This window comes from Schistocerca piceifrons, chromosome 3 (assembly GCF_021461385.2).
Source record: "Schistocerca piceifrons isolate TAMUIC-IGC-003096 chromosome 3, iqSchPice1.1, whole genome shotgun sequence".
Classification (NCBI taxonomy): Eukaryota; Metazoa; Arthropoda; class Insecta; order Orthoptera; family Acrididae; genus Schistocerca; species Schistocerca piceifrons.
The window spans coordinates 33,418,854-33,444,332 of record NC_060140.1 but is presented as its reverse complement, the minus strand read 5'-3'; the positions used below and the strand labels follow the sequence as shown (position 1 = coordinate 33,444,332).

The following is a 25,479-nucleotide window of genomic DNA, read 5'->3' as shown; positions in this document are numbered from 1 at the left end:
ACTCTTCCCTGGTGACCTTTGAAGAAAAAGATTTCCCCAGGTGTGACGACCAGGTGGAATAACTTACAAATGTTATCCTTAGTGCTGCAGAGTGTTCCACTCCTTGCACTTCCTCTTTACCATGGCGTGTTCCAATCAGTCGTTGGACTGAGGCATGCCACGATGCATTTCATGTGCGGAGACATGGTCTCTGCATTTTTAACCATCATTCTACAATGCAAATGACATTCATTATAAACAGATGCGTGAAAACTGTTGTTGCGTCCTTCGGGATAGCAAACGAGCTAGCTGGCTTTCATTCACTAGTTCTTATAACAGTTCCACCCCTTCCTGTGTCATGTGGGCCAACCTCCGACAGGCCTCTGGGACGAAGATCCATTTGCCAGTTTCCGGCCTGACAGTTGCAGACAATGTCATCCTGGACCCTACTGCTATCTCCGACAGCTTGGCTGCCATTATGCGGAAATTTCGAGCTCTTCCCACTATTACGCTGCCTTCCTCCATCGGAAACGAGTGGAGGAGGCTTGGGCGATACCCTTTTCTTCTTCGAATCATGAGTACTGTAGTGTCGCCTTTACTATGAGGGAGCTAGACCGTGCTGTCAGTTCATTCCAATCATCAGCCCCAAGGCCCGACACTGTCCACATTCAGATGTTGCAGCACTTTTCTCTTGTGGGCATGTGCTTTCTGCTTAATAAGCTCAACTGCATCTAGGCAGAGGGCACATTTCTCGGACATTGTCATGAAGCCAATCATACTCATGTGTAAGCCCGGTAATGACAAAAACCTTCCTTCTAGCTACTGCCCCATCTTTCTCACCAGTTGTGTGTGCGAGGTGATGGAACATAGGATTCATGCCTGGCTGGTATGATGGCTTGAGTCTCACAACTTACGAACGACTGCCCAGTGCGGATTTCGAGCGCACTGTTCTGTAGTTGACCATCTCGTTACTTTGTCCACCCATGTCATGAATCGCTTTCTGCAGAAATCCTATACTGTGGCCGCGTTTTGCGATTTGGAGAATGCCTATTTCGTAGTGTGAACCATTTGGGGAAGAGCACCTTACCTAGTGTCTCCAACGTGCGCCCTCCTAGTTCCTTCCACCGTTTCCTTCACGTAATTATCTGATGCTAGGGTGCATAGCCAGCATGGCCGCCCGCCCCCCTCCCCGTGTGATGGGGTCGCTATGTACCCTTTTGGTTGAGCCCCCTGAAAACACAGGGATCACACTTCTGATACCTGAGGTGTGACCTCCTCATGTAAGCCTAGGAGTGGTTGCTTGTCATTCTGGAGCATCGGATCTCTGGCAATGGCTGCCGTGCCAGACGGCCCTTGCTGTGGCTGGGTGGAGCTGCTAGCCTTGCTATCCTGCACTCATCTGGACTATTTCACTGCCGGTAAGTCCCGTGGTAGAGTATGGCCATTGCCGTTGCCACCCGTGATCGCCGTCGAGCTTTGCAACACCTTAAGAGGCACCCATTGGTTGCCAACCTTATTACCTTTAAACGCCTTAGCGCTAAAGCCCGTTACTTAATCAAACAGAGCAAACAGATGTGTTGGGAAAGCTTTGTTTCTTCCCTCGCTTCTACTGTCACTATGTCACAGGTATGGGCTATGCTTCGCTCTCCAAGGTTGCCATCGGCAGTCTACCCTCCCGGGCCTTCACCTCCCGGATGGCCTTTGCAAGGACCCGTTGATTCTCGCAGAACATCTTGCGACCCATTTTGCAACAGCATCAGCATCAGCCTTCTATCCAGCTGCTTTCCTTCACCAGAAACAGCGGGCCTAAGCTTCCGCCTAACATTTTACCCCTTGTCAGTCAGAATCTTACAATGGACCTTTTACTGGATGGAAACTTCTTTCCACACTTTCTTCTTCTCATGAAATGGCCCCCGGCCCAGATTCCATCGTAACCAATTGCTTCAACATCTCAGTGCTCCGCAACAGCAACATCTTATCCAGACGTTTAACCGTATTTGGCTCCAGGGTGACTTCCCTTCTCAATGGAGGGATAACATCGAGATTCCTGTCCTTAAGCCAGGTAAGAACCCCTTGTTTCTCGAAACAGGGTGAATACGACCCGGGACAACCGGGAAATCCGGGAAAATCCCGGGAATTTTTTCATCCGAGAGAAAACCGGGAAAAACCCGGGAATTTTTCGGAATTCCGGGAATTTTTCATTGTTTTAGCTTTCAGTTAAATTTTTGTAATTTTGACTGCAGAATTGATCTCTAGCAAAGAATGTTATTGTGTCCTGCTACTGGAGAATGATACTGCAGCAATAAAATATAAACGAGAGGGAAAAAAATAAAACTTTTGTGGCAAAGGAAATGTGCAATTTACAACAACAAAACACCGTGCACACACAAGCGTCTGCAAATAGCAAAAATATGCATGTTATGAGTTTGACGTCACAACTGTTCACATTAGGTTCGTTTGACCAGTTGCCAGCGGTCTGTTGCGCATGCGCATTTGACTCGCGTATAAGCAGTGCCTTCTCCAGCTTCCCGCTACTTGAAGTTTGGCTGTTAGCTGTATCGGCAGTAGCAGCAAGCAGCCAGATGCAAACGAGAAAAATTTTGCTAGCGCGCCCTAGCTGCCAGATTCGCGCTTGCACAGAGTTGTCTGAGTTGTAGTGGGGAGGGGGTTAGTCTCCACGTGACCCGTGTTTACGTTAAGTGATTTCGCTGCTTCTCTTCGTGTACAGCTCCCACGTCAAATGAAAACAAAACGGATTTCTGTGGCCGGAAGCTATCAAGTGAATTAAAATACATTCACATAATTATGGAGGACAAAAATATATTATTAATTTCAGTTTTCTGATTTTATTTTATTTCCAAGTTAGTAACAGTCAAGCATTAATCGCCTTGCAGAACAATCAAGTTATTTTTGCAAGTTTGCTAAAGAAATTTGGCTTTATTAATCTTTCCAGGCATTATGCCATAATAAAGAACCAAAAATGAGATCGTAGAGTACTGGTACTCCAAGAAAATTTACATCCCATAAAACCACACTGAAAAGCTTAATATCAGATGGGACCTACTTCATTGTGAATCTCGATAAAGCCAATTTGCACTTCCAAGCCAAATTATGCATTTTAGTATGGTTTACGAAATTCTAATGCTCTTTGGAGTGTCCTCTGATGCCCTGTTTCTTTTATGGTGTAATGTAAGCTCTCTTAGTGCTTTATGCACACGAACATGCGGGCTTCCTACACCACGCTGCAGTTGCACACGCACAATAATGCCTGTTTTCTGGCGCTCTCCGGCAACTGGTAAATGGAACCTGTTTTTAACAGCCTCCGGATAGTACTGCGAACGGTGGTTAGAAAAGCGTTACTTTTAAAGTAAATTTCTTTTTACGCAAGATGAAATATGTTACGTGTGAGAAAGTGGGACGGATATCTAAGTCACAGAGCGTTCGAAACTGAACAGTTTGAGAACCAGCCACTTAAAAGAATTTCGAGCCGAGACATTTACGTCATAATTTTAAATTTACTGACACATTTGTGTCACGTATCTTAAAGCATAACACACGCAAAAAAAGATCAATATTACATGTGAAAGCTTAGCTTCTGTTGTAGCGTGTTAATCTTAGAGACCTATATTATATGTGAAAGCTTAGCTTTTCTTGTAGATATACGGTACTGTTTACATTAATGTAAACCGTTAACTTTTCCTCTTGCGTGTTCGCGCTATTTAACCAGTGATCTTGCTATTGGCTGACTATAACGTGTCCTAAGCTCTGAATAGCCGCTGTCATCGACTGGCGAGATCTCGTGGCTTGAGACATGACTCGCTTACAAAAGGACATCGCAACCTCCGGAAACTAACGCACTGTGTTAGGTGCAGTTCGAATTTATACTTTCGTAATACGAAAATATGCAGCGTATATTTTACTGCAAATCAAAGGTCTTTCGAAAACTTCTCTCATTTTCTTTAAATTAAAAGTCTCTCCTAAACCTCTTCTGCCCCGTCTTTTCTTCTTCCTCCTTTTTTTTTTCTCCCCGGGAAGTTCTACGCGATTGTATAAAACGTTAACCATTCAAAGGATTGATAAGTTTTACAGTTCCGAGGGAAAATCTACGGGAACACCTACTGTCACTTAGCACGGAAAAAGTGTATTTTGGCCCGGGAAAAAGCATATTTTTTAAACGGGATATCCGGGAGAAATCCGGGAATAATCCGGGAATTTTTTTCCTTGTCCCCGTATACACCCTGCGAAAGCTATTGGCCAATTAGTCTGACAAACATTGTTTGCAAGTTACTTGAACGGATGGTAACCTGTTGGCTCAATTGGGTCCTCGAATCTTGGGATACATTGTCCCCTTACCAGTGTGGCTTCTGAGAGGGACGGTCTCCCATCGATCATTTACTTCGCTTGGAATCCTCAGTTTGGCAGGCTTTTTTCCAGTGCCGCCATTTGGTTTCTTTATTTTTCGAACTTCGCAAAGCCTATGACACGGCTTGGTGCCACTACATCTTTCTTACACTTCATGAGTGGGGTATTCAGGGCCCACTCCCGATTTTTATCCGCCAGTTCCTGTTCCATCGGTAGTTCAGGGTTCGGGTTGGTACTGCTTTTAGTTCTCCATGGACCCTGGAGAATGGCGTCCCACAGGGTTCCGTATTGAGTGTACTTCTTTTCCTAATTGCTGTAGATGGGCTTGCAGCATCCGTTGGTCCTTTGGTCACTCCTGCTCTGTATGTGGATGATTTCTGCATTTGGGTTAGTTCCTCTTTGATGGCCTCTGCAGGGAGGGATACGGCATGCCTCTGCATGGACCCTCTCATACAGGTTTAAATTCTCTCCTTTAAAATCGCGGGTGGTCCACTTCTGTCGCCGTACTACGGCCCACCCTGATCTGGAGCTCTACCTCGATGCACGACGATTACCTGTGGTCTTCTTTTCGACTTGCCTTCTTCAATCAGACTTCTGAAGGTAGGATTTTTCCATAAACTCAGTGTCCTTTGCTTCCTTGCCCACACCTCTTGGAGTGCGGGCCACTCCATTCTTCTACGCCTTTATCGGGTTTTAGTGCTGTCTCGCTTGGACTATGGTTGTGAAGTTTATGGTTCGGCTGCTCCTTCCACACTGTGCCTCCTGGATCCGGTCCACCATTGTGGTATCCATTTTGCCGCCAGTGCCTTCCCTACTAGCCCTGTTGATAGTCTCGTTGTTGAAGCTGGGATCCCCCCCCTCCCCCTCCTTTCTGTTCGGCGGTCCCAGCTTCGGGTTTCTTATGCACTCGCTATCCGTTCCGCTCCCACTCATCCTTCCTATTCTATCCTGTTCCCAGACCAAGGACGTCGCACACCTGATTCTCGCCCTCGGGCGGGTTTACTGGTTGGGCTCCGGCTTGCGTCTCTTCGCCATGATTTCCAGCTTCCTTCTTTATCCTGTCTCCCACATCGCCCCCCTCCCTTCTTCCCCCCCCCCCCCCTCCACTTCTTGACAACACGACTGCGCTTTTACATTTTTTGGCCTTTTGCGTTTTATTGTTTTGATTTTTCTGAGAAGTCAGTCTGTTTGAATGGACCACATTTGAAACAAGGGACTGATACCCTTGCTGTTTGATCCCATCAACCTCAACCAACCAACCATCCATATTCTCTACATGTGGGGCTTCGGTGGATGCCTAACCCGATTCCATCAGGAATTTTTAAAAGACACGAAGGTGCACGCGAGTTCTCCCTTGTCGAACACCTTTATCCAGGAAATGGGTGTGCCTCTGTGTTCCGTCCTGTGTGTCATCCTCTTTGCTATCTCCCGCCGGGCATATCCAGCTCCCTTTTTGTTGATGATTTTGCCATCTATTGCAGTTTTCCGTGCACCTGTGTCGCTGAGCGGCATCTTCAGTGATGTCTTGATCATCTTTACTCCTGGAGCATCGACAATGGCTTTCTCTTTTCTACTGACAAACCGTCTGTGTGAATTTCAGCGGTGCAACTGGTTTCTCCCACCATCTTTACATCTTGGGCCTGTTGCTCTTCTGTTTATTGAAACTACGAAATTCCTGGGGCTCATGCTCGATAGGAAACACTCTTGGTCCTCCCATGTGTTGTACCTGGCAGACCACTGTACGCGGTCCCTTAGTGTCCTACGTGTACTTAAAGGTACTTCCGGGAGTGCAGATCGAATCACACTCCTCCTTTTGTACCAGACCCTTGTCCGTTCGCAATTGGACTGTGAGTGCCTTGGTTATCGTCTGCGCATCCATCCCTCTTACGCAATCTCAACACTATCCACAATCGTGGAATCCGCTTGGCCACTGGTGCCTTTCACACGGCTGGTTGAGGGTCGGTGCGCTGAACCTGCAGAACTACCAGTGTCCTCCCCCCAGGGGGTCCACAACTCTTTTGTGGACACGTGCGTAGCGAGCACGGGACCCCGAGCTAATGTGGCCCTCCTTCCTTTCCGGGCTGCATACCTTCCCTTCCCTTTCCGCATCCTTCCCCGTCACCCATCTTCGCCCCCCCCCCTCACCTCTGGCTCTTTCCTTCCCTTTCTCCCCCTCTGGGAGTATGGTTTGTGCCTACGTCCGGAGACGGATGCTCGAAACTGTTCCAAATTCCTTGCTTTCTACACTTTCAAGTCCTCGTCCTTCCTCTGTCCTTCTCTTTTCCTTCCCTCTTCTCTTTGCCCTTTTCTCCGCTGCGGCGTTTGAGACCCCCCTCTTCTTTCCCTTTCTCTTTTTTCCTCCCTGTGCGTGTCTGAAGGCCGACCCACGCACTTCCATGCGTAGCTGGTGACGGGATAACGCGTAATTCCCCGCCCCGGGTAGACAGGTAGGACACGTACGTACCCCCTGGTAACGGCCAGGCCCAGGGAGGGGTGATTACCCGAGCTGATACCTTCCGAAAGTGCCGATTGGTCCCTCCGTCCGTTTGTCGGGAGGTGTGACCTGAGGTGTGAACAATCACCTAAGGCGGGTGTGCCCTCAGTGAGGGCCCCCACAAGGGAGGAGCGCGCCATCGGAGACGCCGGTAATCATGGGGGATTCTTCCGCAATGGTTTCCTCACCTTCCACTATGTCTGCTCACAAACGTAAGTTCACTGAGTCTCAGCCACAGACGGTTCTTCCATCGTTGCCACAGTTCCTTGTTGTTTCTTGGTCTGACGAAGGTCACGACTTCTCCACGGTCAACCCTTTCATTATTCAGAAAGGTGTCGACGCAATTGCGGGTCCTGTAAAGTCTTGTTCCAGATTACGGAATGGCACCCTGTTGTTAGAAACACACAGTGCCCTCCAGGCTCAAAAATTGCTGCGTACTTCTCTGCTCCACACCTTCCCTGTCCGGGTGGAACCGCACCGTACCTTAAATTCCTCGCGTGGAGTCGTTTATACACGCTCCCTCGATGGATTGTCTGACGAAGAAATTCAGCACTACCTGTCTGACCAGGGCGTCACGGCTGTTCATCGGGTTATGAAAAGGGTTGACTCGAACATCATTCCAATCCGCACTGTCTTCTTGACATTTGACAAAGTTCAACTCCCATCAAAAATCAAAGCAGGCTATGAGATAATTTCCGTTCGCCCTTACGTCCCAAACCCTACGCGTTGCTATCGATGTCAGCGGTTCAATCACACCAGCCAGTCCTGTTCCAATCCGGCCAAATGTGTTACGTGTGGCAAGGATGCCCATGAGGGTGCTTGTCCACCTCCTTCCCCTCGCTGCATCAACTGTATGGGTGACCACGCTGCTTCCTCTCGAAATTGTCCCGTTTTTAAGGACGAAAAGCTCATCCAGGAAATTAGAGTAAAGGAAAAGGTGTCGACCTTTGCTGCTCGAAAATTACTCGCCAGTCGACAGCCCACCGTGCCTCAGAAAGGAACATACAGCACTGTCCTTGCTTCTCCTTGGCCAACAAAGGAGGTGGCCACGCAGACTTGCGACCTCACCTTTAGTACCCCGGTCGTCAGATCGGCCAGCGCAAAGATCGCCCGTTCAACCTCACCACTTTCGCCTGCCCACTCTCTGGCTCACCCTTCGTCGGGTTCTGCTAAATCTCGAGCCCAAAAGTCAGACGCCAAGTCTTCGAAAAAAGAGCATACTCGTGAAGAGTTTTTACGTACCGCAACTTCACAACCATCGGTTCCTCCTCCATCTAAACATCATACTTCCAAGAAGGCTACTAAGAAACCCAGTTCATCTCCTTCTCCGCCAAGGCGTGTCCCATCTACAGCACCACCTGGCGGAAATCGCCCTCGGCCGTCTTCTGTGTCGCCGAGGCGCACTGCCGGTGGCCGGTCAACCGGCCGATCGCTGATGGCAGGAGCTGCTCCTGACCAACCTATGGATCAGGATCTTCTGCCTTCGACTGAATGCCATTCCATGCTGTCGGTCGCAAGCTCTGAGCAGTCGTTGAGTTGCCAGCGACCTTGGTCACATTCCTCCATTTTCTGTTCACCCTATGTCCATTATCCACTGGAATATCCGCGGCATTCGAGCCAATCGGGATGAATTGTCGGTCCCCTTACGATCCTACTCGCCGGTCGTCTTCTGTCTTCAGGAAACAAAGCTGCGTCCCCATGACCGCTTTGTTCTCCCTCATTTTCAGTCCGTTCGATATGACCTCCCCTCTGTTGAAGGCACTCCAGCCCATGGAGGACTCATGATTCTTCTCCATAATACTCTCCATTATCACCCAATCCCCTTAAACAGTTCCTTCCAAGCTGTCGCCGTCCGTCTTTCCCTTTCTGGATACACGTTCTCTCTTTGTACGGTATACATTCCATCGTCCACACCAATGGCACGAGCTGATCTCCTTCATCTTCTTGGTCAGCTTCCACCCCCCTATTTGCTGGTTGGGGACTTAAATGCCCACCACCCACTTTGGGGATCTCCACATCCTTGTCCACGTGGCTCACTATTACTAGACGTCTTCCACCAAGCGGATCTAGTTTGCCTCAACACTGGGGTCCCCACATTTTTGTCTGCCTCCACGACAAATTTATCTCATTTGGACCTTGCGGTCGGTACTGTTCCGCTAGCTCGGCGCTTCGAATGGTTCGCCCTTGATGATACACACTCGAGTGACCACTTTCCATGTGTCCTTAGACTGCAGCCTCAACTGCCATATATGCGCTCGCGACGCTGGAAGTTTGCCCAAGCCGATTGGACACTTTTTTCGTCTCTAGCGACATTCGATGACCGTCGCTTTCCCAGCGTCGACGATGAGGTCACACATATTACCGACGTTATTCTTACAGCTGCGGAACGTTCAATACCACGCACCTCCGAATTGCCCCGGCGCCCCCCAGTTCCTTGGTGGAACGAGGCATGCCGTGACGCAATACGTGAGCGGCGACGTGCTCTTCGCATTTTCCGTCACCATCCAACTTTGGCCAACTGTATCCGATATAAGCAGCTCCGTACGCGATGCCATCGCGTCATCCGCGATAGCAAGAAGGCAAGCTGGAAATTCTTTATTAGCTCATTTAACACCTTCACTCCCTCCTCGGAAGTTTGGAGTCGGCTTCGACGGTTCTCAGGCGCGCCTAGTTTCTCCCCGGTCTCTGGGCTCACTGTCGCGCATGATACCTTAGTGGACCCCGTCGCAATTTCTAACTCATTGGGTCAGCACTTTGCTGAGATTTCGAGCTCTTCAAATTACCCGCCAGCGTTTCTCCCGAAGAAACGTGCAGCGGAAGTGCGACATCTTGCTTTCTCCTCTCAAAATCACGAAAGCTACAATACTGTTTTCTCCATGCGGGAACTCCAACATGCCCTCTCTTCTTCTCGATCCTCCGCCCCAGGACCGGATGGTATCCATGTCCAAATGTTGCTGCATTTATCAACCCATAGTCTGCGTTACCTCCTTTGCCTTTATAATCGAATTTGGACCGACAGTACCTTTCCCAGACGATGGCGGGAAGCTATTGTTGTTCCCGTTCCGAAACCAGGAAAGGACAAACATCTCCCCTCTAGCTATCGCCCCATTTCTCTCACGAGTAGTGTCTGTAAGGTTTTGGAGCGTATGGTGAATTACCGTTTAGCTTGGTGGCTGGAATCTCGCAGTCTTTTAACACCAGCCCAATGCGGATTCCGAAAGCATCGTTCTGCAGTTGACCATCTTGTTGCTCTCTCCACTTATATCATGAACAATTTTCTCCGGAAACGCCAAACGGTAGCAATATTTTTTGATATAGAGAGAGCATACGATACCAGTTGGAGGACAGGCATCCTCCGCACACTGTTCTCTTGGGGCTTTCGGGCCGGCTGCCCCTTTTTCTTCGCGAATTTATGGCAGAGCGCACATTTAGGGTGCGGGTGAACACTACTCTCTCCCATACTTTCTGCCAAGAAAATGGGGTACCCCAGGGCTCCGTGCTAATTGTTGTACTGTTTGCCATCGCCATAAATCCGATTATGGATTGTCTCCTTCCCGATGTCTCGGGCTCCCTCTTTGTGGACGATTTTGCGATCCACTACAGCTCTCAACGAACCAGCCTTCTTGAACGACGTCTTCAAGGATGTCTCGATCGCCTCCACTCTTGGAGCATCGAAACTGGCTTCAGCTTTTCTCCCAGTAAGACCGTTTGTGTCAATTGTTGGTGTGCTACGGAGTTTCTTCCGCCTTCCCTACGTCTAGGCCCTGTCGACCTTCCATTCGCGGACGTTGCTAAATTCTTGGGTCTTATATTTGACAGAAAACTGTGGTGGTCCTCCCACATTTCCTATCTTTCGGCTCGCTGTCTGCGATCTTTCAACACCCTCCTTGCTCTGAATGGTACCTCCTGGGGAGTGGACCGAGTGGTTCTTCTCCGCCTCTATTGCGCCTTAGTGCACTCGAAATTGGACTATAGAAGCATAGTTTACTCCTCTGTTCGGCCGTCTATTATTCGGCTTCTCGACTCTGTCCACCACTGTGGATTTCGTTTAGCATCGTGAGCTTTTTACACCAGCCCGTGGAAAGCCCTTATGCTGAGACTGCTGAGCCTCTGCTGTCCATTCGGCGAGCTGTCCTTCTGAATTGTTATGCTAGCATCTGTCTTCCATGCCTGCTAATCCGGCCCATGACCTTTTTTTCGACGCCTCCTTGAATTTAGGGTATGCAGGCCGCCCTTCCTCTCTACTACCACCGGGAGTCCGCTTCCGTCAACTGCTACATTCTCTTTCCTTCCACTTTCCTAAAACTTTCTTGACAATGGGTGGTACAGCACCGCCTTGGCTCCGTCCTCGGACCTGCCTGCTCAGAGACCTTTGTCAGCTTGCGGAGGATAGTACCCTTTCTCTCGTTTATCATCAGGCATTTGCTGCTCTGTGCGCAGAAATGAATGACGCCACATTCATTTACACTGACGGCTCAAAAACATCATTTGGTGTTGGGAGTGCCTGTATTGTTGGCGACACCCCTAATCTATTTTGGCTTCCCGACCAGCATTCAGTTTTTACTGCGGAGCTTTACGCTGTTCTTCAGGCTGTCAAATACATCCATCGCCATCAGCGGATACAGTACGAGGGCAGTTCAATAAGTAATGCAACACTTTTTTTTCGCGGCCAATTTTGGTTGAAAAAACCGGAAATTTCTTGTGGAATATTTGCAAACATTCCCGCTTCGTCTCGTATAGTTTCATTGACTTCCGACAGGTGGCAGCGCTGTACGGAGCTGTTAAAATGGCGTCTGTAACGGATGTGCGTTGCAAACAACGGGCAGTGATCGAGTTTCTTTTGGCGGAAAACCAGGGCATCTCAGATATTCGTAGGCGCTTGCAGAATGTCTACGGTGATCTGGCAGTGGACAAAAGCACGGTGAGTCGTTGGGCAAAGCGTGTGTCATCATCGCCGCAAGGTCAAACAAGACTGTCTGATTTCCCGCGTGCGGGCCGGCCGTGCACAGCTGTGACTCCTGCAATTGCGGAGCGTGTTAACACACTCGTTCGAGATGATCGACGGATCACCATCAAACAACTCTGTGCTCAACTTGACATCTCTGTTGGTAGTGTTGTCACAATTGTTCACCAGTTGGGATATTCAAAGGTTTGTTCCCGCTGTGTCCCTCGTTGTCTAACCTAACACCATAAAGAGCAAAGGAGAACCATCTGTGCGGAATTGCTTGCTCTTCATGTGGCTGAGGGTGACAATTTCTTGTCAAAGATTGTTACAGGCGATGAAACATGGGTTCATCACTTCGAACCTGAAACAAAACCGCAATCAATGGAGTGGCGCCACACCCACTTCCCTACCAAGAAAAAGTTTAAAGCCATACCATCAGCCGGTAAAGTCATGGTTACAGTCTTCTGGGACGCTGAAGGGGTTATTCTGTTCGATGTCCTTCCCCATGGTCAAACGATCAACTCTGCAACTCTGAAGTGTATTGTGCTACTCTTCAGAAATTGAAGAAACGACTTCAGCGTGTTCGTAGGCACAAAAATCTGAACGAACTTCTCCTTCTTCATGACAACGCAAGACCTCACACAAGTCTTCGCACCCGAGAGGAGCTCACAAAACTTCAGTGGACTGTTCTTCCTCATGCACCCTACAGCCCCGATCTCGCACCGTCGGATTTCCATATGTTTGGCCCAATGAAGGACGCAATCCGTGGGAGGCACTACGCGGATGATGAAGAAGTTATTGATGCAGTACGACGTTGGCTCCGACATCGACCAGTGGAATGGTACAGTGTAGGCATACAGGCCCTCATTTCAAGGTGGCGTAAGGCCGTAGCATTGAATGGAGATTACGTTGAAAAATAGTGTTGTGTAGCTAAAAGATTGGGGAATAACCTGGTGTATTTCAATGCTGAATAAAACAACCCCTGTTTCAGAAAAAAAGTGTGTTGCATTACTTATTGAACTGTCCTCGTATATTATATGCTCAGATTCGCTCAGCTCTCTCCTCAGTCTCCAAACTCTCTACCCTGTCCACCCTCTGGTCCACCGGATTCAGGACTGCCTCCACTTGCTCCACTTTGGGGGCGTCTGTGGCATTCCTCTGGTTCCCAGGACACATTGGTATCCGTGGAAACGAGACGGCCGATATAGCGGCTAAGGCTGCAGTCTATCTCTTCTTCAGCCTGCTGTTAGCCTTCACTTCCCATACTTGTACAAAAACAAATCTCTCGTGCCTTATTTTGCCATTCTCTCACCACCTCCCAAAGTCCCACAGTCTGGCCACAGAGGAGCAGACCCCTCGTAACTCAGTACCATCCGGGACTGGAGCAGCTGAATTACATTTTCCGCCAGGGTTTCGATTACCTCTCGTTGCACCCTGAAATGAGAAATGTCCTGCCCACTATCCTCCCCACCCCTCCTACCGTGGCATTCCGCTGTCCACTGAACCTACACAATATACTCGTCCATCCTTACACAACCCCTGCTCCCAATCCCATACCTCATGGCTCATACCTCTGTAATAGACCTAGATGCAAGACCTGTCCCATACATCCTCCTACCACTACCTACTCCAGTCTGGTCACTAACTTCACCTACCCCATCAACAGCAGGGCTACCTGTGAAACCATTCATGTGATTTACAAGCTAAGCTGAAACCACTGTGCTGCATTCTATGTAGGCATGACAACCAACAAGCTGTCTGTCAGCATGAACGGCCACCGACAAACTGAGGCCAAAAAACAAGTGGACCACCCTGTTGCTGAACATGCTGCCAAACATGATACCCCTCATCTCAGTGACTGCTTCACAGCCTGTGCCATATGGGTCCTTCCCACCACTACCAGCTTTTCTGACTTGTGCAGGTGGGAACTTTCCCTACAATACATCCTACGTTCCCATAACCCTCCTGGCCTCAACCTTCATTAGTCACTGACCTCACCCATCCAGCCCCCTCCCTGTTCCCATTCCAGCACTACACAGCCGTCATTTCACCGCCACACCCAGTCTTTTAATTTCTCTCCTTTCCGCTACTTACCCCCTCCCCCTTCACACCTTCTCTCCTGCCCTCTGCAACAATTCACTGTCCGCTTCTGCCACCATACTATAATTGCCCTCACCAGCTTCCTCCTTACCCCCACCCAGTCGCCACTCCCATCATGCACTGGTGCTGCTGCTCGCAGTGTGGTTTCAGTTCTCTGAGACTGCAGATTTGTGTGCAAGTTGCGCTTGTGTATGTGTGTGTGTGTGTGTGTGTACTGCTGACAAAGGCCTTAATGGCCGAAATCTATAATTTTGTGTCTTTTTGTTGTGCCTATCGCGATTCAGCATCTCCACTATATGGTGAGTAGCAACTTTCCTTCTCTGGTTTTGTTACATTCCAGCCTGGATTTTCCATTGTTTGATGTTAAAAAGTTATGTATATAGTATTTGTTTACAAATTCTGAAGTATTTTATTCAAATATACACTAATCAGTCAGAACATTATGACCACCTACCAACTCATGTGCCCAGAATTGGCGTGGATAACAGCAGCAATGCAGAGTTGCATGGAGGTAATCAGGCCTCGGTAGGTTGCTGGAGCGAGTCGGCTCCACGTCTATACGCAGTCATCTAATTCCTGAGAAATTCTTGGGGATGGGAGGAGGAGGAAGTGGTGGTGGTGGTGGTGGTGGGGGGGGGGGGGGGCCCTAAGAGCTCTGATGCCATGTTCAGTCACATTCCATATATGTTTGATCGGGTTCAGATCTGGCAAGTGGGGCGGGGCGGGGGGGGGGGGGCACATCAATTGAAGCTCGCTGCTGTGTTCCTCGGGCCACTCCATCACACTTCTGGTTTTGTGATATGGCGAATTATCTTGTTGAAAAATGCCACTGCCATCAGGAAACATGATCGTCATAAAGGGGTGTAGGTGATCTGCAACCAGTGGATGATACTCGTTGGTCATCATGGGTCCTTGCATGAGTGTCATTGGAGCCTCGGATGTTGAAATCAATGTTTCTCAAGAGCTTAGTGAAGATGACACCAGCTTGACTCTGTCGCACCATACAGGTGTCAGGGAGCTGTTATCCTGGAAGGTGAAGGATTAGCGCCCTCCCATTGGCATGATCAAGAAGTTATTGCTCTGCCATGTGCTAATGTTCAGTGCCGATGGTCAAGTGCCCATACCAGTCGTAGTTGCTGATGCCGTGGTGTTAACATTGGCACACGCATGGGTTGTTTGCTGCAGAGGCCCATCGTTAGGGGCGTTAGGTGCATTGTGTGTTCAGGCATACGTGTACTCTGCCCACCAGTGATGTCTGATGGTAGTTCTGCCACAATTCGTTGCCTGTCGTCCTTTCACCAGCCTGCCCAGCCTATGACATCTGACAGCTGCAATGAAGATTGGCCGCGCAACCCCACAATGTCTGGACATTGTTTCAGCTTGGTTTCGACACATGTTGAAGGCGCTAGCCAGAGCACTCTTCGAACACCCGTGTAGGTTTCAAATGCTTCTGCTGAGCCTCCTGACCATCACGATCTGCCCTCGTCGTGCTCAGATCGCGTGCCTTCTCCATTGTACATAGACTGCACGCTCTCTGATACAGATTGCACCATGCGTGTGTCGTGACTAGCAATCATTCCTCGCCTGGTGACACTGCTATCGCCTGAATGGGTTGAAATCAATAGTAGGTTGGGGGAGGGTTGCCAGACATACGGTGTTAGCCAGAAAAATGCGGAATTTTCCCGTTTTGTTGCGGATATGGTGCAGACCTTTAACTGTATGCCAGATGTTCAAATTTTGAACATGAAGCGTAATGACTTATATTTTTTAATCTTCCAGTACCAAATTTTATGATAAAGAGTACATTTTTCATGCTAGGGTGCGCATGTGATGTCAGTTGAGACTGAGAGCGAGACAAATATGATGTGAGAAGCAGGACTGCATTATGTGCATCTATTAACAAAGAGATCAGCGAGGCCTGCCTAGTTCTGGCACAGCAGAAATCAGGCGACTTTGCCGTGCTCATATTTTGTCGGTCGCAGCCAGCCTCAGCGATCCAACTCAGAACCTTGCATTATAGCCATTGATTGTTGTGGTCTGTACTTTTTATTATCAAAATGTAAGTTTTATTACTGGCTCTTTTCAATTTCAAATTGTCTGTGATGAGGAATTAGTAGCAAAAAGCACCATCATTCAACATGAAACTATAAATTCCGTTTGGAGCCTTGCTTGGACATAAAGTGATACCGGTATGTAAGTGTTACTGTAGCACTACAACTTCATGACGGAAATGCGGCTTGTTCCCCCAACACCGCACCCCCTCAGAATTTTTCTTCTTTTTGTGAACAAACTGTACTTCCACTTCATGCAACAAGCCATATTGTTTCATTCATTTCGGGGGCAAGTTCAACACTTTATCACAAGCCATCATGTATTTTACGTTTTAGAACTTATTTGTTTGTGGAAGAAGTGTGTTCAAAATGGATGGGACTGTGACAAATCCAACGAAAAGTAAATTAGATATTTAAACCAGCACACACCAGAGTAGATGACAGCAAGTATATCGTTCAGTTTGGGGAAAAGAATTTCCAGAATTGCGACCATTTCCAGGAAATGTATCTAAAGCAAGGTGTACTTTATGTGTTGGAAAACCTGGAGATGTTGATATAGAATACAATACTTTGTTGAGACGTATACCTACAAGAAGGTTAAGTCTAAAGCCTGTCATAGAAAGATTGTTGATAACTCTTCCTGCATACTATTCTAGTGTAGATTATTGCCTCAGCTTCATTAAAAACCACTTGATAGGTTTGTCTGGTTCAGGAAAACAACTCATTTTAGTGGAATTGCATCTAAAATTTTCCTTGCACTTCACTGACATTTTTTTGAAGGGTGTGCTCAACTTAGAAAAAAAAATGAAATGACAGTTTATGACTTATAACATGTGATGGAGAAAATAAAAATGGAGTTAGAACATAGGATAAATGATCTGCTGTTTGGTTATAACATGCAACAGTTGCTAGATAAATTGTAGGACCTGATCCCAGGTGAAAAACAAACACAAGTTGAAGAATGCAGACATATATAGGAAGTTTGTCTGAAATATTTTAATAAATGGTTTGATTTTGATGAGAGTAACTTTTTACCCTTTTATGGATTACATATCATTTGAGAAAAAGCCTGAATTTCAAAATATTTTGAAATTAGCTGAATCACTATGTATTGTTGATTTCCTTAGTGTAGATAATGTTTTCAGAGGTCGCTATGGTTTCTTATGTATTTTGGGGGCAAGGGAATGAGTATTTGAAAGCAAAGTTAGCTACTATGACAATACCAGAGATGGGTCTGCATCATATAAATGATTGGCGCATCAACATTGTGCAGTGTTTGTTTTATTTACATCTGTTTTGAGTATATTTCCTTCAAATCCATTCATGGAGAGAGTTTTCTCCATGATGAACATTTTATTATTTAGCGTATGGCTAATACAGACATATCATAAAATTAAATTACATATACATATGTACATATTGACATACAAGAAACTTAAGTTTGTCTGTACAACTGAATATCCAGTCCTTCAATCCAGCGCACTGCATCTGCAGTTGCTAGCAGGAAGTCCTCTTCAGCATTGTGATAGGCTCGAATCCTGCAATCACTGAAAATGAAAATGTGGTGAACAGTTTGGTACGGAGCCCCGCAGTCAAAGGCTGGACTAGGCGCAGCTTCTTCCACTTAAACAGTGTGTCCCTGCATCGGCCATGGCCGGTACGGATTCTGTTGAGAGTAATCCAGGTCTTGTGTGGTAGGTCAAATCCACTTGGAAGTTTAGCACCTGAAAAGATGTTATGCAGGCACACATGTCACTGCTTCCCACCGACCTTTCCATTCTTTAAGATGTTTGAAATCCTTAGCAACCATGCTAGCAGCATCGCACAGAGTTGGATGGCGTGATTTCAGTCTCTTACTGTTTAAAAGTGACAGGTCGCTATGCACGGGTAGGTTAGAATTCCTGGAGATCTTGTTGAATTCTCGCATAAGGGTAGTACATCTGTACAGTTCAGGAGGCATTATACTGAACAATGGAAGCCAATAAACTGGAGTAGATCTGATTGCGCCAGATATTATGCGCATTATGGTATTCAGCTGGGTGTCAACAAGCCTCGTATGATGACCGTTCATCCAAACAGGTGCACAATACTCGGCACTTGAGTACACAAAGCCCAGAGCTGAAGATAGCAGGGTGGTTGCTGAAGATCCCCAGGTAGTTCCACATAGCTTATGGAGAATGTTGTTTCGAGTCCTCAACTTCTGAGCTAAGTTAAGATGATGTTGTTTGAAGCATAGTGTACGGTCCAGGATGACACCGAGGTATTTTGAGTTCCAATTATGACGAAGAATTCTGCCTCTGAAACTTACTTCCAGTTTTACGTTCGCCAACTGATTATTTAAATGGAAGCAACACACTTCTGTTTTACTCTCACTGGGTTGGAGTCTCCAGATTTTGAAGTAATTATGGACATTAAATGGAGGGATGAGTGAAACAGATGTTCAGTTGATCTAATAAAAAATGAATTGTTCATTTATTTCAATTATGATGAAAGTTGCAGTGATTTGTATAAGACAGTGTTGTCTAATGAAAAAAATGTTGAGAATTGCACGCTCAACTGAAGAGTACTCCCCTTCAGTATGTCGAGTGTAATATGAAGAAAATGTGCAGTAAATATAATTATTTTGAAAAATGTCAGTCTCGATCAAATTTGTTCCTATTTTCTCTCACTGAAATCTGGCAACCCTATCTAGGTTATAAAGTTCTGGGTGATAAGTGTATGTCCATTGAGACTTACCACTTCAGATGTTGGAGTGAGGGAGCCTTAGTAGTTCATACATTTGCAATGTCTGAGAGAGACTTTGCAGTCCAGTTTCAACTGCGTTCAAGAGACCTAGCTTGTTTTAAGTGAGCTGAAGTTTAATAGCTCATCTGTTACAATAACAGATAGGGTTATCAGTTTAGCGTGCTATTTACGTGTGACATTCCAACAGAGTGAACCATTTATACAAAGCAAGCTATTTTTGGCCTAGATCCACCCCTGTATCTTTACCCTGAAAGGTCTAAGAATTATCTTTTCTCACAGTTTTTTCAAACGTACGATTATGTGACGCTGTCTCGAGGAAATGGTTTGTACTCGGTTGTCGAGCAATCTTTGATGCATTTCAGCTATTTCCACTATAACTTTAAACTCTGTCTGCTGATAAACCAGCATTAAAATGTTTTGATCTGTTGGCTGTCAGTTGATAACTACTGTTGAATAACAACAATGTCCGAATGCAGTTGACAGCAGTGATCCCACCCCTTTCCTTTCTTCTCCTCTCCACCTTCAATTTACATGTAGTGTATAACAGCTGTGGATTCTGAGTGGCATCTGTTCTTTCGGATACTCCGTGATAGCTTAGCTGAGGCCTGATGAGTGGTGCAGCCATTGGAGGTAGTGGGAGCTCAGAGTCTGAAAACAAGTCCACGGCCTGTTATGATGTATCTGGTGCTGCCTCAGAGAGTTTGTCTGCCTGTTGACTTGTGGCGCAGGTGATGAACATAATGGAAGCTCAATATCTGGAAACAGTTTTCCATCCTGACTTGATTTCTGCATGTGCTGCTACTCAAATGTACTTATTTCCACTCCGACATGTTGGGAGCTGTGTCAGGGAGTGTTCCTGAATGTTTGATATCTCTTGCTGCTGCTTCTCCTCTTCCTCAAATGTACCAGGCACTACATAGGGAGGTGTTGAACTGAGGTGGGGGGAGGGGGAGAAGACCACGAAAAGCACATACATACAAACATGCTCACATACCGAATACGAAACACAGAGAGAGGAATGATTTAATGCTTACAATCCATTGTGTGTCAGTCAGTTTCTTCTAAGTGGAGGTGGTAGATCTCTGATGAAGCTTCATGATGATGATGTTGATGATGATGATGATGATGGGCCTTTCACTATTCAGTACAGGACACACGTGGTTCATTTACTTGATTATTAAGCCTGCTCTGAGGATGGGTGGTGGGGGTAGTCGACTGTAGTATTGTGAGAATTAGTAAAATTTTGTACTGCATGACATTTCAACATGATGTCATAGAAATAGCGTAATCCTGTTCAGTGGTTTTTTTATGTTGGATGTGAAAACCACACAAGGGATCAGTAGGAGCGAGTTCGTTCTTGCTGGGTAGTATGCCGTGATGGACACTACAGGTGAGTAGGGGATAAAATTGTGCTGTAAATGTTAAATGTCCTATGTAAAACATAAAGCACTTATGAGAGTGATCACTTTAAAATGAAATGCCAGTCCGGACATTAGATCAGTCTGTTTAAAAGGATGATAGGAGTTTAACATTTCGTCAACACCAATGTTAAATTTTCATCACATTGAGGGCCGTCCACAGCAAAAATTCTTGTTAGTTACAAAGCAATACTGCTACCCATCAACAGAATTTGTGGGTCACTATGGTACAACTGGCTGAGAATTCTACCGTTAGACGGAAACCTATTGCTATCTGAATGTCTTGGGTGGTGTAATGTTCGAATCTGTTGACTCTACTACTACTACTACTACTACTACAAATATTACTACTATGGTAATACACCAACTGAGCCAAAGTGACCCACACATCTGTATGAAGTATTATACTACAGTTTTGTGTACAAACCCTCTCACAATTCATCCGAAATGAGAGGTGTGATGCACAGTTTCTGGTGTGTGGTGGTAAAGACATTGATCGTGTCTGTATTCTTGACAGGTAGTAACCCTGCATACAACACATTGTGGAAGATATCTTTTATCACAAGAGGTCGAGTGTTGTTTCTGTTCCATTTGCATATGGAGCAGTGGGAGAACGAATATGTGCCTCCGCCAAATAACTTTTAATCACTCAGTTGCGGTGAATCTATGCAACTTGTAGTCTGCAGTATGGATCACAATTGAGAGACTCAAACTATGAGGTCATATCTAACGACAGTTAGCGTTCCTGAATTCTGGTTGGTGTTCAATACATGATCTGCTGAGTTCTGAAATCGAGTTTGGTCTGGCACTGGTGACTGCTTTTCATGTTGAAATGTCATGTTTAGGAGGGAAACAAATTGTTATCCTCACAAGGCGTCACTATTTCGTCACATATTTTTACCATCGCTGATGATCATTCAATAGGGTATGATGTGAAAATACCACAGTTTCTGAACTGTAATTAGCTATGAATTTTATAAAAAGTTGCTGTAATTCGCCTCTGGGGATCTATAAATCGGTTGTGTTAGATACAATAGATGACGTATTTTGTGTCCAAGGTAGTAATTTCACCCACTTAAAGTTTGCAACCATAGTGTGTGGAACTTGCTAGCTGGATGTAAGTTTAAGGATTTTTGGAGGGCACAAATCACCATCCGCATTTTCACATTTGTGTTCTGCTGTCTGATTTCAGTAAGAGACAAAAAATGGGCTATTGGTTTAAAAGTTGCACTGCTATTCAGAAATTTCTATGGAACCTTCATCTTCCAAGTTATAGTGGTTTTGGGTCTACAGTAGAAATGTGAATACCTTGACATGACAATTCAGTGGATTATGCTCCTATATTTCAGATCTACATCTGCTCTGCGAGTTGAAGTTCTAACAGAAATGTAAAATGTACTGCGCGAAATATCATAAAGTTGATTCGTACAGCCAAAAGTTACAACCAAAAGTCTATATTACTGGCGATGGTTGGTTGTGCTGTTTTAGAGAATGTCTTATGCCCTTTCTGGAGACAACATGTATACTTTCTCTTCCAACGTATCAGTAGCTCCACATAACGCAGACTCACGGCACCGATAAAAGGTGGACCAACACAGCAAAATTCAGTGTTCCCGAGTCCAAAGGTGTTACAACACGAGCAAAATACGGAATTTTTATGTGGGAATTATGAATGTGTTTCCAGCAAATACCATGTTGTTCTTTGGTTGCGATAGTGCCAGATTGCCAGGGGGTTTCGCGCCACGTTTTACCACCGGTCTGTGGATAACGGGTGATCTGTGTGGGTGGCGTTGGTTGAATACTTTGCGATAACAAGGACGCTCGCCTCTCCAAGTGACTTCGGTGCAGCCGCCTTGTGTTAATGCCGTCACCTCTTACGTCACCTGCGTCTAAGAAATATTAGTCGTAATTAGGACGTGAATAGAGCTGTTCGCAATGGAAAGGCTCCACTGTTTTTTTTTTTTTTTTTTTTTTTTTTTTTTTTTTTTTTTTTTGTTTTGTTTAAATCTCTGATATATCACATGACCCACATTTCATTGGAGATTTAACAGATGCATTCAAGATGACAGCTTCCAAAGTAGCCACCCTGCTGGTGACATAATCTCATGGGTTTACGCATTCTCCCATCTCATACTACTAAGACTTAAAATTTCTGTTTATTCACTCGTTTTTATTTTAGAAGGGTGTTACACACTTACGGAATGTCTTTCAGAAATGATTGTCCGATTCTGCTTGTGATCTTCTGTTTCAAACTCCAGGACTATACGTCGTTTGAAGAATATGACGAGAGACAATATATTATTTCAGTGTGTATTTTGTGATAGTAAGACCGTACCAACAGTTACGACTTCACTATATGAATTATTCTCTTCTGTTGCAGAAAGTGTGAAAGCGTTACTTGGAAAACATGTCAAGATACTGCACAAGAACGTCGTTAAGCTGGAGACGAAAGGAGACAAGACAGAAAACAGAGTGCTGGTGAGTTTTTATAATGCGAATGCACCTTTAGTTGTAGACCAGTGCTGACGACTCTGCCTGCTTCTGTCCTCTCACTGTGTAATGAACACGAGAGTTAAAAAGCGAGAGAGAGCACTTCGACAGTCATTCTATATTATGAGGTCTTGTTATGAGGTCTTGTTCATATTTACGTTTCTGTGTACATCCAATATCGAGAACTTTTTCTAGACTCGTTTTGTGCTGTTAATCAATCTCATGTGGCTTTTAAGACCTGTGAATTTTTACACAAGTCGGAATTAGTCGCTTTGTTTCAAAGTTTACACAAATCGGCCCAATTTGCAGTACTCCAGTCATTATCGAGTATACGTAATACCCACTTCCATACACGAATAACATCAAAACATCAGTCAAAGGGCCCCTAATATGACCTACCATAATTATTTCTCTGTTCGTCAGCCTCCTGCTATGGAAGCGCGTGTTATCTTGGAAAGTTTAAAAAGTGTCGAAAGGCAAATTTTCAGAGGGTGGATTCGTAATATCGTCTACACCTGTTACTATTATCGCCCATTAGGTGAAATTAGGAGCACCGGTTCAAAAATGGAAAATCTCATATTGGCTTATCTTTTATATGTAGATTTGAATGTGGTTCGCTGAAAAAAGATTTAATTTAAAAGTAAGACAAAACCAACTCCTTTATGCTTTATTGGAAAACAATAACACATTTGTACAATTAGATGGGGTTATTTTCATCAGAATTACGGAAATCAAATTTAAGAGTTAATTATCAGACGGAAAGAACGTATATATCTTTTCCGGTCCCCTCACTGTGCATCACAGTACGTGTGATTCCAATTGAAACACGAAAAACACGTAAGCAATTGTTCTCCGCTGAAATCATAAGAAAATTTATTATTACAAAATGCACAGGTGACATCCACAGAATCGTCACGAACAAACACCTCGAGATCGCCCTCGGTGTGTGCTAGTGACCCTCAGAACAACTTGAGATTTTAGACTTTCTTTTATGTTTCCTTTTACAGTTGGTGGCAGGATTCCTCATTTGTGTTGCGCCGGTTGTTGAAGCCTCATTTGACATGTTTGTACCCTGAGAAGCATAAAAGGCATCCATCTTTTCCTTATAAACACAGGCCAGTACCTGATCTCTCCACGCTTTGGTTCGTGAGACGCTGGTTAGTACCGCTTTTTTATGTTCTTGGGCGAGACTATAGGATACACTGAGATGGAGGCATATGAGAAATGCGACTCGGATTGAGGTTCATCTTCACCTGCAGACTTAATTTGGCTGTCAACACTGTGAAAAAGGTCTGAGTGCTAGATGAACTGTGGCAATATCTGTAAGTAGTTGAGGCACACAATGAGCTTCACAAACACGCATTTTCGTGTTATCGCTCACTTCACGAACAAAATTGGCATCCTTAAATAAAATACTGAGTCTTTATAAAAGTGGATCCCAGTGCTACGAAAACTACTCGATGCATTACTCACGATTGCTGGTGTAGTGTATGTTTTGCCGTCGAGTTCGGCCACTTCATATTGCGTCACAATTCCACCCTCATTATTGGAAATCCATTTCTCAGTTTCTATATTGTGATTGATCCAACCTGAATTAAAACAATCCGGTCTTCGGTAGTAATCGTCACGAAAGAGGCAAAATGCTTCATCCACTTGCAAAACAAATCACATTGAATCCATTCTGATGGATGATATCCTGGAATAGCTCTCAGAGGAGCTCCATTCATTAGCGTCAAGTCCTGCTTTTTTTTCTGGGGAAAACTATCGTCAGAGGGACTACTGGCGTTTGGGTGACGGTGGTGTTTAGCTTTCCCCTCTCTGCCCTGACATTTTGTAGATTGCAGTTTCCCTTTTGTACAAAGCTCGTCCACATTTATGTTTCTGACGCTTGTGGTTTCCTGGTTGGGTTGAAGTAGATTTTGTCAAGTTCTGTTCTGAGAATACAGAAAAATGAACTCACATTGTCTCGAGTGAAGACTGAGATTCTAGCCCTTGTCAGTGATTGTGGTGTTCTTATTGTTAAATGGGAACAATACATTTTCAAAAACAAGTCGAGCCACTTTCGACCCGCCGTGTTCGCCGATTAAGAAAAGGTAGGGGGGCGGATTGTTTCTTAAGACAAGTTGGAACATCACCTGCTTTACATCATTTCCATCCGAACCAAACAAATTCATTTCCATCTCCGTACAATACTTGACCAGCTCTTCTCTACCTCAGGTGTCATCGCAGGTTTCCTTCCAAGTTTCTATCTTACAACTGCAGTTCCGTCTTCACTGTCTCCTTCTGCGCATCTTTTACCGGACTGGGTTCTTTCACTGTCAGCATTCTCATTTTTTTTTCTGAACAGCCCGTCATGGAGTCTCAAGATTTGAAGTGCTCCAAGTTAGTGTGTGTGTGTGTGTGTGTGTGTGTGTGTGTTGGGGCTTATGGGCGCTCAACATCGAGGTCATCAGCGCCCTGACACACATTAAAAGGAACGAATGTGGACAGACCTAATAAAACTGAAGCACACACTCAAAGAAAGCAGGAAAAGAAGGAAAATGCTACATAAGAAAGTAAAACCGAAGGAAATGGAAAACGTAGCAACAAGAATGCCACAGTAAATTGACATTGGCTGGCCACTTACAAAAAATATGGGCGAGCTAGTCACACAGTGAGCAAATTAAAATCCTCTCCCTAAAATCTTTGTAAAAACATTTGACTCGGCACAGAACTTTAAAACTTTAACTATATTCGTCCGAGTGTTGCCTAAAAGAGATGGCAGGTCCGCTGGCAAGTCAGCCTCGGCCCGCTCGTCAGAAAATAAAACGCAATCCAATAAAACGTGGCGCACAGTGACCTGGACGCCGCAAGCACCACACTTTGGAGGGTCCTCTCGCCGGAGCAGGAAGCCAT

The 25,479-nt window shown here is 45.6% G+C and overlaps 1 protein-coding gene across 1 annotated transcript in view; it reads left to right on the top strand.

The window, feature by feature from the left end:
* Positions 1–25,479, top strand: part of LOC124789771 (F-actin-uncapping protein LRRC16A) — a 524,837-nt gene that overhangs the window by 27,566 nt on the left and 471,792 nt on the right. The window contains 1 exon segment of the mRNA XM_047257233.1: positions 22,475–22,572. Within this exon segment, the coding sequence (XP_047113189.1) occupies positions 22,475–22,572 (98 nt within the window).